The 15106-nt window shown below is 40.4% G+C and overlaps 1 protein-coding gene across 3 annotated transcripts in view; it reads right to left on the bottom strand.

The window, feature by feature from the left end:
* Nucleotides 1-15106, bottom strand: part of SMARCA4 (SWI/SNF related BAF chromatin remodeling complex subunit ATPase 4) — a 61539-nt gene that overhangs the window by 22620 nt on the left and 23813 nt on the right. For 2 of the 3 annotated variants that reach the window (XM_081845032.1, XM_081845033.1), the window contains exons 1-3: nucleotides 5388-5519; nucleotides 3877-4119; nucleotides 2094-2207 (exon numbers count right to left, since the gene is read on the bottom strand). In XM_081845032.1, coding sequence (XP_081701158.1) covers nucleotides 2094-2207; nucleotides 3877-4104 — 342 coding nt within the window. In that variant the 5' untranslated portion in view covers nucleotides 4105-4119; nucleotides 5388-5519. Of the gene's footprint in view, nucleotides 1-2093; nucleotides 2208-3876; nucleotides 4120-5387; nucleotides 5520-6486; nucleotides 6554-7456; nucleotides 7621-7784; nucleotides 7936-9618; nucleotides 9738-10034; nucleotides 10093-11562; nucleotides 11694-14740; nucleotides 14792-15106 lie in introns of those variants that run through there. The other variant, XM_081845034.1, reaches the window with a different exon arrangement.

The raw sequence follows: 15106 nt of genomic DNA, 5'->3' as shown, positions 1-15106 counted from the left end.
AAGACAGAGTTGGCGAGCAATGTCAGTAGGGGTACAACCCCTAGTATATAAAAAAATATTTAAAAAAATATATTAATATTAATGTATTTCTGGAGCACCCTTTCACAGAAAAGAGCTAGTAAGAAAGCTGATGGGCAAATCCTAGGACATAGCAGACAACCAAACAGAGCTGGGGCAGATTTGAGTACCACCATTTCCCCTTCAGAATAGTGTTTATAGTCAGATTAATTTCTTAACAGGTTGTGTTAAGGCATGCATCTGTTTGCATGCAGCTGTATCCATCAGAGTTTGCAGACTCAATTTTCAGGTAATGCAATTGTGGTGGCTGAACAGTTGGTTTTGTAATCTCTGTGGTCATAACCCACCAAGTATGTCCAAAGATTCTATGAGACCAAACAAACAAAATATAAGTTCTCCATGGCCATGTCTGTTTTATAAGGAGGGCTTGCGTTGCAGAAAGGTGAGAAAGAGCCACGCCCTATACAATCCCAACATGGAAATATGAAGACCTTTGAGCTGGAAACACCATTGGTGGTGGTGAATCTCTTAGTTGTTTAGGAAGAATTACAGAAGTTATGAAAGGGCCCCAAACTTCCTGACTGATGACTCCTCCGATTGCACTGGAAGCTGATATTCATGTAGACAGCAGATCTGTCAGAAGAGAGCTCTCCTGGAGGGCAAAATTTGGCATTGCATGCAGATGTGAGGATCTCATCTGCATGAAAGGATCTCATCTACCCTGCACACAGTATAGGGATCTGTGATGACACTGACAATGGTGATGTTACAGTGATGCTGAGATGAAGGCAGCTAGGTCAACTTCTGCCAAACAACATTTGTTTGGGATTCCTCTATGGATAAATTTGCCTTAAGTCATGAACTTTAGGATGGTGGTTGTTGTTGTTTGTAAAACTCATTACAGCAGATCTTTCTGATATCTAATAGTCAACTGGACCTCATGGGATCTCTCCTGGGTCAGATGCCCAGGAAGCAGCTGTTAGCAAAGGTCTAAGGAAAGATTGAATCAAAAAGACTCAGGACATGCCCCGTTTGTGATCTCATTCTGAAAGGGAAGAGGTAGTAGTCAGTGCAGCTCACTGGAGTAGGATCCAACCATGCCCTGGGAGAGATCAAATACCATTAATTGAATCAGAAAGCTCTTATTCTATCAGCCTCTGAGTTCTACACCCCATGTCTAGGATGCAGATCACAGAATACACCAACCAAGTAAATTCTATAGCTTTTAATATGTCTTTGTGGGAAGGGGGTTATTGGTTTTGATTTATTATGCAGTTTGTTTTCATTTTGTATTTTTATGTTGTGAACTGCCCTGTGATATTTGGATGGTGGTATACAAATTTACCGGTAATAAATAGGAATAATAATGAACTGGGATTGGTGTGTGCACTGAGAGTGAAGGACAAAATACTGCCAGAACTGTTAGTTCCACACTTATTTTTTACCATCTTTCTTTTCAAGCCCTACAGAATGAAGACAGCTGCACCAAAAGCAGGGCTTCCTTTCCTCCCACAAACTGCAGTGCTCAGATTTTTCTCTGCAACCACAAGAGCTAGAAACGGAATACAAGTCAGAAATATTCTCACAAAGTTAAATATTACAACAGATTCCAGGCTCTGTGTTGGGGATGGAGCATCACAAGCACCCAGAGGAGCATCTTAAGCCTGACGTAATGAAAGATGTCTTTAGTAGCAGTACCCCAGCCTTCTTTGAAATTATGTGAATGGTCCATTGATACATACCAAGCTTTATTCTGAGACAAGCCATTTGTTTGTCTAGTCTTGTACTGTACATTCTGCTAGTGGCTCTCCAAGTTTCCAGCTCTAGGTCCTTCCCATCTCAGCTACCAAAGAACCATTTTAGTTTGGTGCTGAACTGCCACTCTACAACTGAACCATCATGCCTCCCATGTCCCAAGCCTCTCTACAGACTTCCCTTGATAAAACAGAATTTCCAGCAGCCCCTTCAAAACAAGTGAACTAGGAATGATGCTATCCAGAAGAACTTGCATATGGACAACATGACATGAAAGATTCTACTAAGAGCTGGAATATTGCCTGCTTTTTTAGTGTTACCTTTTCAGGCAGCTGTGCTTCTACCTCCTTCTTTAACCTTCTTAGCAGGAAGGGACGCAACACTTTGTGCAAACGACGGATAATCAGAATAGTTTCTTCTTCATTTAAATCCACCTGTTTTTAGTTGCACACAGATTCAAGGAAACAAGCGTTATTTAAATATATTTTCCCAACATCACTAGAAAAAAAGTATGATCACTTTCAGACAAAAAGCCCATACTATCATTATTAAGTATAATGTTAACAATAAACAATAAAACCATGAACCAAAAAAATTTCATTTCACTGATTCATCTCTAATCCCCTAAAATTATCACAATTGCCGTAACTATTACACAATCTCACATATCAATAGATAGATAAATGCAGCAGGGTTGAAGAAGATATTTGAAAGCAAATCCAGACTACCAAAGAGGTGTAAAATGGTCAAAGAGGGCACAGTGCTTAATGCCTCCTGCACCTGATGCTTCCTCTACAGCCCCCTTTCCCAGCGGGGGTTCCAGACAGCCTTTTTCCTGCAACAGATATGAGTGCTGTCTCTTAAGGGAAAAGCAGCAGGGAACGGAAGGGTGAAGCTTTAGTACATTCCTCCTGCCATCCATTTCTCTGTTTCAAATCTTACAGCCCCTTTGCTGATTGACAGCAACCTGGCTTCCGAGAGGCAAGTCTACTTAATTTGGCCCCAAGTCACCATTGGTTACGGATGCTCCAATTTACCAATCTGTAACCCTGACTTAAAATGCTATGAGCATCAAGATTACAACATGGCAAATTAGAGGAAACATCTTGCATAGACTGAAAAACAAAATAACAGAGTGTAACAGCACTATAAGTGTGTGTGTGTGTGTGTGTGTGTGTGTGTGTGTGTGTGTGTGTGTATAGATAGATATATAGATATATAGATATAATTTCCCATCCACTTCCCCCAAAATAAACTCTCACATTTCCCCCCTCTCCCTCCTTCACATACATGCTACCATAGGAGGAGGAGGAGGGCAGGAGTGAGGGAGAAATGCTACAGTTCTCTTAAAGGGCTTGGAATGAGGAAAATGTCCACCCAGAAGTCAAAGCAAATGTAATCACAGGGAAAATGTGGATCTTCTATCCTTATTCATCTTCTGCCCCAAACTATTTGAAGTGCCAAATGCACACGTACACAAAATTGGCGTAGTATTTTAAAACTCTACCTCAGAGTGAGCACTGTCTTTTGAAATGCAAAATATTAAAAGCAAACACCAGAAAGGTGTTTTTCTTTAGCAGTGCCTTCTACTATGGGTTAATTGCAGTCCCATCGGTACTTACTATATTGAACAATACACAGTGGAAGAAAGGCCTTGAAAGGAAATTCACCATTGCATCTGATCAGAACAGCATGCTGCATGCATGTATACTAAGACAGTCAACAGCGAAGTCAATTCTGAAAGTAAATGTGGCCTAACACTTGAGCTCACTAAAAGAATGTACAAAATGTTAGAAACGTTGTGCCAACTGACCTAATCATTGCAATAAAACTATTTGGGGTCACACAGAATCACAAGACTCTAATAAATAAAATTGGTTAAAAACAGTATTTTTTTTTTTTTTTTGTATGACATCTGTATCACATTGTGACACCCTAAGGAAATCCAACCCCCTCCCCCTAAGAAAAATTAAATAAAAACTGGAGGGGAAAGTGAAGGTGGAAGATTGCAAAATTTCATGGGACCAACAGGGAATGACTCCAGAGCCTGGAGTGAAAAACCCTGGGTGAAAAACGCTGGTAGACGTTTCTTCCTGCACTTACCTTTTCTCCAGTCATGGCAAAAGGAGCATTAAACCACTGTTCAAATGTGCTACAGCTCTTGAAGATAGTTGGAAGGAGAAAGTTGAGCAGAGCCCATAGTTCAGGCAGCTTATTCTGTAGTGGAGTCCCTGTGAGAAGCAGACGACGTGGAGCTACATAGTGTGTATTCAGGACTTGGGTTAGCTTGCAATGGTGGTTCTTCATTCGGTGACCTTCGTCAACAATCATGTACTTCCAACGAATCTGATGATGCAGGACAGTAACCAAATCTACTTTACTTAAGAGTTTACTTCTCAGGCATGATTGTTAGGCTTTCAATACAGTACAGCTCACCCCACAGCAAGGTGATAGTTTGGATGTAGCTAGGTATCTGTTAAACTAGTTCAGTTTTGATTTGCACCTAAGAAAAATGCAGGGGAATATTCACTATGCCACTAATTTGTAGAAACAATAGAACAGGTAGAATCAATATAATGGAAATATTGAAGACGGGGAAATTCTCACCATCCTCAAATGCTCCAGAGAAATGCGACTTCTGAAGCATCCCACATAGGCTAAACTAGTGTTATGGCTCTTGTGAGCAATTACTCAAATGTAATCATGATGAGAAAGTTGTGAATTGGCACTTATTAATACCCCATCTTGGCAACATCTCCCAGGACACTGTTGTTGCTTTATGGCAAAGGGTCCGATGACTGCAGCTGAAGTTATTGAGCCATACAAGGCAGCTGACATGTGGGCTGAGAAAAGCCGTTATTTGTTTTTGTTCTTTCAATATTACTTTTTATTGAAAATTTAATAAGGACATAACACAACATAGCACATGCAGTGTTATTCATGCAACCAATGAGCAAATAATACTGTACAGGTGTTACTGCAGCAAAAGTATCTCACCGAGAACCGAGAAGCAAGAGATTGCATATCATATTCAACCACAGTACCATATAAAACAAGTGCCATTTGCATTAGCTGAATTACTCTACAATCTTTCTTTCTCCCTTTCATTATGGGTGAGACGTGTATCTGCTCTTAATCAGAGAGGAGAGGGGCCTGCCACTTTGAATTGCTTCAGAAGGCATAACTGACATGATCCATCTTGAAGATCAAGTGACTGGGGGAGGAGACACCCTAGTTTAATTCAGGGATGGGGAAACCTGTGGCTTGCCAGATGTTGACTCCAGTTCCCATGAGCCCAAGCCAGCATTGACAATGGTCAAGGAAGGAACATCTGGAGAGCCATAGGTTCCCTGTCCCTGGTTTAAAAGGACAAAATAAGCAAGGGTCCTCCATTTTTCAGTAATCAAGAAAATGTTATGCATGGTGAGGGGATTTTGTAAATGCTTCATTTATCTGTTATTCTAATACTAATAATGTATATTACTTAACGTTGGTTTTGCAAGAAAAGCTGTTTAATATTGTGTATACCTTCAGGATACCACAATGATTCATTTCTAGAACTAATGGAAAATCAACACACCAGCAAATCCTGCTTTCAAATAGGAAAGCCTCACCTTTGCAAGAATGTGCTTATCTTTGATGATATATTCATATGTAGTGAGCAAAACATTAAACTTCCCACTTCGAAGCTGAGGTACAAATGCCCGTCTTGCAGCTGGGGAGCCCTAATAAAAAAGAATTAAGAAAAACTAAGCACAGAATTTGGAGAAGTAATTGACATTTGTGTTGCACTTGTGGCTGTGAAACCCCTGACTCTGTCTGGCTGAGCTAGAACATGAGCATTCCTTCTTTTCTTTTCTTTTATAAAAAAATAATATTTATTAAGTTTTCCATTTTAACCATCCAATAAAAACCACATAAAACATTCCAAATTATAATACAATAAAAAAGCCAAATATTCATGCCAAATTATATATCTTTGGGTGTCTTCCTATGCTCTGAAGTTTGGGGAGTGATGATCTAATATGAACATGAACTTTCTAACAAAGTTGTCTGCAGTCAAGATTTAGCAAAGGAAGACAAACAAAAGACAGGGGCTTTGTGGAGCTGGCTGAGGGAAACTTAGATATAAGGAATATAGAGCTGATAGGCTGGAAGGAATTATAAGAAAGGCAGACACTGCACAAATAAGCAGGAACAGGAAATGTAAATTAAAAAGGAGCACTGAAGAAAAAGGCAGAAGGTACAGGGAGATGACTGAGAAAGAAGGGTTAATGGGGAAGGGCTGATGAAGATGCATACCACTTAAGGAAACAGAAATTTCCTTTTCACACACAGGTCTGAGGGATTATGGGGGGGAAGCTGTGTGATATTTGCAGGAAAGAAGTTGAAAAGCAAGAGGCTTTGGGAGAGGGCTGACAACTTTGGGTCACAAACAAATATGCTGGACTTTGGAAAATAAGAAGAAAAAAATAAGCATTTTCTCTCTTTAACTTTAGAAGAAGCTTTTCTGTAGCAGACCTGCTACACTGATGGGCAAGAGCAGTTTAAGAAACAGAAAGGTGACCCCGCCCCCAATATTATGCCACAGTTGTTGCTGAATGTACAGGGAAATGCAACAATTTGCTTTCAGTCAGAGGATGCTTGGTTCTTTCCTTGGAATCATAACTGACTTGACAAATTTAAAATGAAAATCTGAACCACGATACTTGCCTTGTATGAGACTTTAACCACAGAAGGAGCCCACTTATCAAATTCATATGCCCAGTTTGAGAGAGTTCTAGAACAGAAAAACAGCAAGGACTCCATTTTATATAGTCACGAACCACACATAATACGAAGATTGGCAGTTTAAAAAACAAGAACTGTGTACAACCCCTTCAAAATAGCACATCACCAAAGCGCATTATAAATGTGCATTCACAACTGCCAGTTCATCACGTGATTTGGTCAGCTGGAGATAAGAGTCAGTTTCACCCATCCTGAAACAGAGTTTGACATGCAAACTTGTTTTTCAAGCAGCCATTTGTTGTATTAGCAAAGCTCATGTAATGCTTTTGCCGTCTCTCTTGCAAATACTGCATCAAATAACGATATGAACTATTTACCTAGTTCCTCTTAAGAATAGAACACTAAAAGCTTTGGAGGAATAATACAAAGCAGACTAGTTCTCAATGGCACTTCAAATACAGTATTTACAGATTTCATAGAACTGACTTCTGACCACCTGATTCAAATCAATCAACTATATAGTTACATGGGATCAAAGAACTGAATGGGATTAATCTGGCCTAGTAACTTGCCTCAAAAAGTGGCCATGCAGTGGTTAGTGCAAACCAGCTTTTTGCTAAGTCTGAGTTAAATCATACTTCCAGCATTACACCAGCCACACTCTCTCAGCGATCTCTTGCTATGCTTAACAGGTCTAATCTTTAACACTCCCAATTCTGAAAGTTATTTATACTATTACCATACATACTCTGCTAGTCTCGCCCTGTTTCTATCAGGTTTGCTGAATTTGGTGACCATATTTTGTTCATATTTCTGCACGAAGCAGACCAGCCCAGATGGCTGCATCAGAACTATAACGGTGATATACTACAATAAGATATTTTGCATGAACACAGAAGCGTTTGAATGTGACAATCCTTAAGTGGCAGATGGATCCAATAGGAATACTTACGACAGAGGTACTATAATGAGGAACGGTCCATTGATACGTTTGTGCTCCATGAGGTATGTAATTAAAGCAATGGTCTGGATTGTCTTACCCAGACCCATTTCATCTGCCAGGATTCCATTTAGATTATTATTGTACAAGGATACTAGCCACTCTAAACCTTTAATCTATGGGAAAAGAAAAAGAAATGCTCACACGTTTCTGGACAAATGGAGAGAAAATATTGTCAATACTTGCTTCCTCCTTTGCAATTTTAAGCACATCTACACCCAGCACAAGTGCCTAAGCTAACACTGCTCTGAAGAAAAGGGCCTTGCTTTCAGTTTCTCACCTGATACTGCTTGAGGACACCATTCACCATGAGAGTGGACTGTTTGTCCACCCTTTCAGTGACTGCATGAGCCACAGCGTAGTAAGACTGTAACCCCCTTGCCAGGGCTTGAGACACTCCATACTCGTCATCAACATCTTGCTTTGCATTCCTAAAGAAAAAGATTAAACAGGTTGGGAAAATGGGTTAAGAGTGAGAGAAAAAAATGAGGGGGGGGGGGTAAACTTGGATCATATACCTAACTGGTAAAACCCTTACTAACTTAGAACATTTAAAAGAAAACTTAACCTTTTATAGCGTTGGACGACAAAGACTATTGTTTGTTTGAGCAGGGTTATTGGTTGGTTGGTTGGTTGTGTATTTTTTGTGTAGGATCAACCTAAATGTGGGAGATAAGTGTTTTAGGTTGGAAACTGGCATGAGGTTCAGGTGAAAAAACACCTCCTCTGAACTGCAGCATCATCCCAGTTAGCCTCCCCACCCTCAGGGCTGTGGGAGGAGTTGGGGCTGGGTTTATTTCTCTTTTGGGGGAAGGCCCTCCCTAAAGTTCCTAGTACTGTGGGAGGGTTGTGGCCTCTGGGAAGATGGAGGGGTTGCAATACAGTCAAACCTTGGTTTTTGGACGTCTCGGCTGCTGAACATTTCAGCAGCCGAACGCCAAAAACTGGGAAGTGAATGCTTCCATTTTCAAACATGCCTCGGAAGTCGAACGGCGTCTGAGGCACGTTTCTCAATTTTCCCCATTGAACTTGCTGACAGCCCTTTGATCCTCGGTTTTCAAATGTTTCAGAAGTCTAACTGATTTCCAGAACAGATTACATTCGAAAATCAATGTTCCACTGTACAAGGAACAGTGAGGGCAGATCTAACTCTACACAGCACCGTGGAGCCCCTCTTCTAGGATCATTCAAGTGATCTATAACCTGCTTCTCTCTTAGGTGAATGACTGGGGGATCTGATGCTGCTGCTGTGCAATATTTTTTAGCCAATTAGTTATGTAAGTTATTTTTATCCATAGCTTATTGTTACTGAAATGTATTGCCTCTTTTAGTGTAAATCAGCTTGAGATGAAAAATTTGTACGGCGAATAAATTAAATAAACATCCCCTTAATTTTTCACAAGTCATGACTCTATTTAAAAATAATTGCATTGTATGTTAATGTGCACTAATTTTCTCTTTCTTTTGGTACCTTGGAGGCCTCCTGTCAGCCAGAAAGGCAGGCTGAAAATAATTTACACAACCAGACCCAACTACTAATCCTGGATCTATGGTATCCCTGATACCTACGTGTATATGGGGGTGGAGAGTAATAGGTCCTTTCCCCAACTCCTATCCTCATGGGTAGGGGAGAGAGAAAGAGAGATAGGGAGCAAGAGAGAGTCTTCTACTCCTTGACTGTAGATGGAGAACTCTTCCTCTTGCCCCTTTGAAAGTGGGCTGTAGGAAAGGTAGGGCAGGAACAAGAGATCTCAGAATAAGGGCAACCTCTGCTCAAGCCTGTTTAACTACAGCCTTGTATCTTTCTGCTGCTGGCATTCAAGTCTTTGTGTGTGTTGACTTCAGACACTTTGGTAGACTTACAAGCACAGACTCTGCCCGCTTCTACCAGTGGGGTGAACTTATTCATTAGAATCACAGAATTGTAGAGTTGGAAGGGACCCCAACGGTTATTTGGCTCTATCATCCCTGATAAGCTAACATCCCTACCTTTGTTTAAAAACCTCCAGTGAAGAAAGAGACCAACACCTTCATCTGACACTTCCACTTATATTTAGAGGGAAACCTGAAAGATAGTTGCTAACATAAACATGGAGGGATGATGTGAGCCTTACTCAATAATGTGCCTTGCATCCACTTCAGATACATCATCGCTATCTGGATCTGGAATTTTTTTCTTCTCCTCCACAGGTAAAGCAGACTGAGAAGGTTGTGGTTGTTCCTCTTCCTCCTCCTGTCAGAAACAAAAACTGAATCAGTTTTGTTATATATACTGACATAAAATCAAAATGCTTTTAATGCTGTCTTAATTAGGAGGAAAGTCTGCTGAAATACTTGCATACACTGACCAGCCACAGGCAAAATCTCAAGAACCACAGCCTGTGTATATTGTAATATTTAACATGGAATTTATGTAGATACAATTTGTGGGCATTGACCATGCCTCCACAGCAGTCTTCTGGCTTATCTGCTACATCTGCACAGAACGTGATCAAGAAAATTATGTGAAAGCTGAGCCATTCCTTCATACCTCTTCTTCCTCTTCGGATCCGCTTTCTTCACTGTCAGATCTTGGTGCTACTTCATATCTATTTAAACAGATATTAAAATGGCTAATAAGGATAACACGGGAAAAAATTAGATAGGAAAATGTGATACTCTTAATTTTCTACTTAATCAGTCACGGAGAGCAATCTGACTAGGGTTGCTCCTCTTTTCTGAAGTCACTGGGGGAGTTTGCAGGAAGAAAGAATCTCAAGTCTAGAAAACAGGGGTCTGTATTCTGTCAGTAGCACTGGGGTTGGGGGAATCTTGAACAGAGAAAATGAGACATTTCTAAAAAGTTATCCCCACTCCAGTCCCTTGTACACACAGCAAGAAGTAATCCCTAATATGCCCAAGGCTGGAAGGGAAAAATGTTTCTCTGATAAACAAGCAAAATCTAAGTTCACCACAAATCAAATTTTCTCTTTCCCCACATAGTGAGGGAAGCTATGACTTGGGATTTCCAAACTAGGGCAATATTGCTGAGTGGGAAAATCAAATAAAGAGAACACTTGCTCTGTAACATGACATCCAACCAAAGGAAGGTTTCATGAATGTGAGCCCCAAATACATAAGAAGAGCCCTGTGGGGTCAGATCAAGGAGCTACCTAAGCCCAGCATAACCTTACCCCCCAACTGTGAACAACTGGAAGCATCTGAGATGCCTTGATAGAAACTGGTAGCCAGATTTACTGTCTCTTTATAGGAAAGCTTGATTTAAGCTAGTGGTTTTCAACCTTTTTGTTTTTTTAAAAAATAATTTTTATTAAGTTTTCCATTTTAACAATCCAATCAAATCACAATGAATATTCCAAATTATACAAATACATATCATATAGTCCAAATATTCTGCCAAATTATAAATTTTTGTTGGGACTTCCCATGCTTCAAGTTCGGGGGGGGGGCGGTTTTCAACCTTTTTGAGTCCACAGTGCCCTTGACCAACCACATTCTTTCTGCGGCTCCCCCGTGGTAGCTATGTACACTGGGGTTCCATTACAGGACGTGTTTTTGTAGGGATTTCCCTGTTCCGCCCCCCCATCCCCCCCACATTCCGCCCTGCCGCACCCCACCCTTTTCGGGTGCGGCTTTTGGTGTGCATGTAAGTGGGAACAGCAGGAAGAGCAGCACAATTCAGGCTGGACTGGGGTGGGGATAGAGACAAAGATTGATCGATTTGCAGATATGCAAGAATGATGTCAAGAGGGAGGGAGGGAGAAGGAGAGCCCTCCCACGGCATCCCTGACCAATCGCTGTCACCCAAGGGTGCCGAGGAACCCAAGTTGAAAACCTCTGATTTAAGCAACTGAGGCTTATAGCTGTTGCTAGACCAATTATCCCCTTTTGAAGACAAAACTTACGAGGCATATTACAAGCTAGCTTTTCTTAACACTCACAGTTCAGATGTAGAGGATGACCCCATGAATATGACTTTTGAGCAAACAAACAGGATGCAGTTACAAGGTGCTAATTTCATGGCAAAATACAAAGGATTAAATCTGTTGGCAACTTACCCAGGATTCATTTCTAACCAAGTATCCAGTTGTCCTGCTTTCGGTGCATCCGTGCCAGTAAGAATTTTCCCACTTTCTACATGGATCACCTTCACAGGTAGGTCACTCATTTGGCTGGTTTCATCCAAAGGCTGAAAAAACACAAATGTGTGTTAAACATATTGTTTTATATTTCCACAGTACAAAAAATGAGGGTCCCCAATGATGGTACTGTTTATGCATCCTTTTTAAAAAAAGTTGGTTGGTCACCTGGCATGTAGGATCTGGTTGAGATTCCTGCATTGCAGGGGGTGGACCCTCAAGGTACCTTCCAACGCTATAATTCTATGAAAAAATGGCTTACTGAGAGCTTTTGGGACATAGTGGACACTTTGCTGGACAAGGACAGGGTAACTTGCACATTCCTGCAGCTTTTGGAGTGCTTCACATATGTTTGATTAGAATAGACAAAGGGTCAGAAGAAATTAGTGAGTACATGCAATGCTGTCTCTACACCCTGCTAGCTTTTCCCACTTGGCCTGGGAGAGCAGGGCGCTGACCGACTCCAGCTACAAAAGCTGAGACTGCTGAACAAACTCTTGGGTTGGGGTACTGTTTAGGGGCTGTTTTGCTGTTATAAATTTTTTGCATCTCTATTTTTAGATTGCATTATGATTTATGTGGAAATTGCTCAATTTGGTTGTGTATGTTTGCTTTTATAATACATTTTATTTAAAATAAATTTGGTTGTGTATGTTTTAATGTGTTTTATTTATTGTTTATGACTACTTTTGTTATGTGTGTAATTATGTAAATCTCACATTGGCACACAAATAAAATTATGATGATTATGATACTATCTAAATGGTTGAAAATCTATGGTCTGTTTGCAGCGAAGCTGCGATAGGGAAGCAGCTGGCAAATAATGACCAAGACACTTGGACTGAAATGACTACAGCCAGCTTATTTATAGCCTGGGCTTTGATGGTCCTCTCATAAGCTGGATGTTTCTCATACTGAGCCTTAAGCAGTTTTATATCATTGTTACTTGTTTATACATGCAATTTATTCTTTGGCTTCTTTTAAATTGATTCTTCAGCTCTTCTTTTTCCACAGTTTCTCGTTGAAGCCTAGGTACCATTTCTTTCATCTTCAGCCCTTTCATGATCTTTTCCAAAACCTTCATGTTCCTTGCAGGGCTCATTTTTCAAACTTAGCTTTATTTCAACATGGTGGTGAGCCTCCTGTTTTAACTGTTTCTCCATCACTTTCAACACACTGACAATACTCTTGAGGTCATTTTGTGTGAGGCAGCACTTGTGTGTTTCCTGTTTAATTTTCAACAACAAGTTTTCAAGCTTCTTCATTAGTTCATCTTTCTGCTTAAGCAGCTCATTTATTTTCTGCTCAATTGTTCAAAAGCAGTATTGTAGTTTCTTCTTTGAACCTCTCAGAGAGCTGGTGCTCAAATTGCCTTTAACCGCAGTGAAACAGCAATGTTCATATTAAGCTTCACTGGCGGATTTCTGAGGAACAATCTTTGTTGAAAGGCACAAAAACATGCTAGTTGAAGTTTTTTTAATATGGGCAGCAGGCCCTAACTTCTTCCGGTTAATGGTTCTGCTGATCCTCCTAAGAAGCAGATATTGAAATATGATCATATAAAGCTTGTGGAAAGCCCCTATAAGCAGGAACATCTAGTCAGCCAATCACCATTCTTCTCTCTTTCCTCTATGAAGTCATGCTTAGACAACAATACTGGTTGGTAAATGAGGTCATCACAATAGCTGTTTGAATATACTCATTTCTAACCGACTGTTGGAAGTGGAAGAAGTTATTACATGGTTTTCTTGAGTTTTTCATTTTCTTGTTCCTAAATATTTAAACTATATATATTTAGATTTAGCTGTTTTTAGAATTAGAACTAGTTGCTTTTTGTTACTTGCGTGGATATAAATTAAATGGCTTATAAGTTTAATTTAGATAGGATGTTACAGGAAGGGTTATTCCTTTTACTATACAGGCAAAGTCCTTTATCACGTAAGAGACTTGATGCTCTAATGATATAGCTACTGTATTGTCCTTGTATTAATGATATGTAAATGCTAGTCTGAGGGAAAACTACTAAAAATGTTAGGCAGTTTGACAAGTTTGTAAAGAACCATCAGCTGGGTTGACTGTGGCAAGTTAGTACAGCCTCTAGCTTACCAGGTAAGGATTGATTTTCAAGAAGCAATCAGAAACTTGTTTTTAACATTTCTTTCAATTTTCTCCTGTGAATGTTGATGCTGGCTATCCTCCAAAATTCATTTCCACATAGTCAAAAACCTTAATCTAAGCCTGTGGCTCAAGTGCTGGGTTTCCATGCCTTCCGCTTTGTCCAGACAATCCAAAACAGACCAAGGTTCAGGACACGGATCCTGAGCCTCAGGTGGAACCTGCTACTACCACCAAGGAATGCGCTCCACAAAATCAGGTGAGCTTTTCAGTGGGAAGTAAAACATACAGAAGAACGTAAAGAAAGGACCAAACATTGAAAAGGCATGCAACAGAACTTACAGGATGAGAAGAGGTTATTGCCAGCACAAAAGCAACATAGGCAGTTGCTCTCCATTTTTGAAACTGTCATTTTCATGCCTTGATGCCTGGACAGGGCTCTGGTAAAGTATTCTATACGATTCTTCTGTTTAGGCCTAAGAACATGGTGGCTCTGGCTTGGGTTAAGTGGAAGGGAACAATGCCTTTTTAATGGAACGCCCTTAACATTGGCTTGGGATTATAAAGTACAAAACTCCCCGAAATCCTCCAAGGATATAAATACAGTGCTGCTCTTGATGGTCAGACTAGATGCACAAGAAGTGAGAGCACACTGGGAACACAAAGACTGCCTATGTCAGGTCACCCCATTGGTCTTTTCTAGTCCAGCAGCATGTTAAGCAGGGCATGAAGGCCAAAGAACTCAGCCCCTGGCCTGTTGTGTCCTTCTCAGTAACTGTCGCTGAACAGGGAATATCCATTTAGCCATTATAAGGAACTGGGACATAGGGAAGGAATGAAATGGAACAGTATCTGATGACTGCTCCATAGCACTTTATAGTGTGTTATGACCAATGGCTACAGATCAGCACACTAAACTGTGGCTAGAAAAGTCATGAATAGGGAGAATATTATTATGATTATTGTTGTTACTGGATCTTACTTCACCATCTGGTCCAATTGCTGGTGTCTGTCCTTCTGCAGTTTCAGCCTTCTGGAAATAAAGGGAGAATATTAATCCTTTGTTAACAGGAATAATAGCAAATTGCATTTTTAAACACTTTATTTACTTAAGACACTTTTATCCCACTCTTCAGCCAAAAAAGGCTCCTAGATGTCAGCGATAAAACATTTCTTGCCTTCAGCCTTACAATCTAAGACATGACATGAAAAGAAAAGGGATTGTGATGGAGGAGGTAAAAACAGCAACGAACCTCAAGCAGCATTTCTCTTAGTTACAGAGTGCAGTGACCAGCTAGAATGAAAAGATTACAAGGAGAGGAAGAACTGAAGTTGCTGGTCCTTCAGC

This window comes from Podarcis erhardii, assembly GCF_964252035.2.
Source record: "Podarcis erhardii genome assembly, chromosome: 17".
NCBI lineage: Eukaryota > Metazoa > Chordata > Lepidosauria > Squamata > Lacertidae > Podarcis > Podarcis erhardii.
This window is presented reverse-complemented; position numbering and strand designations above follow the sequence as displayed.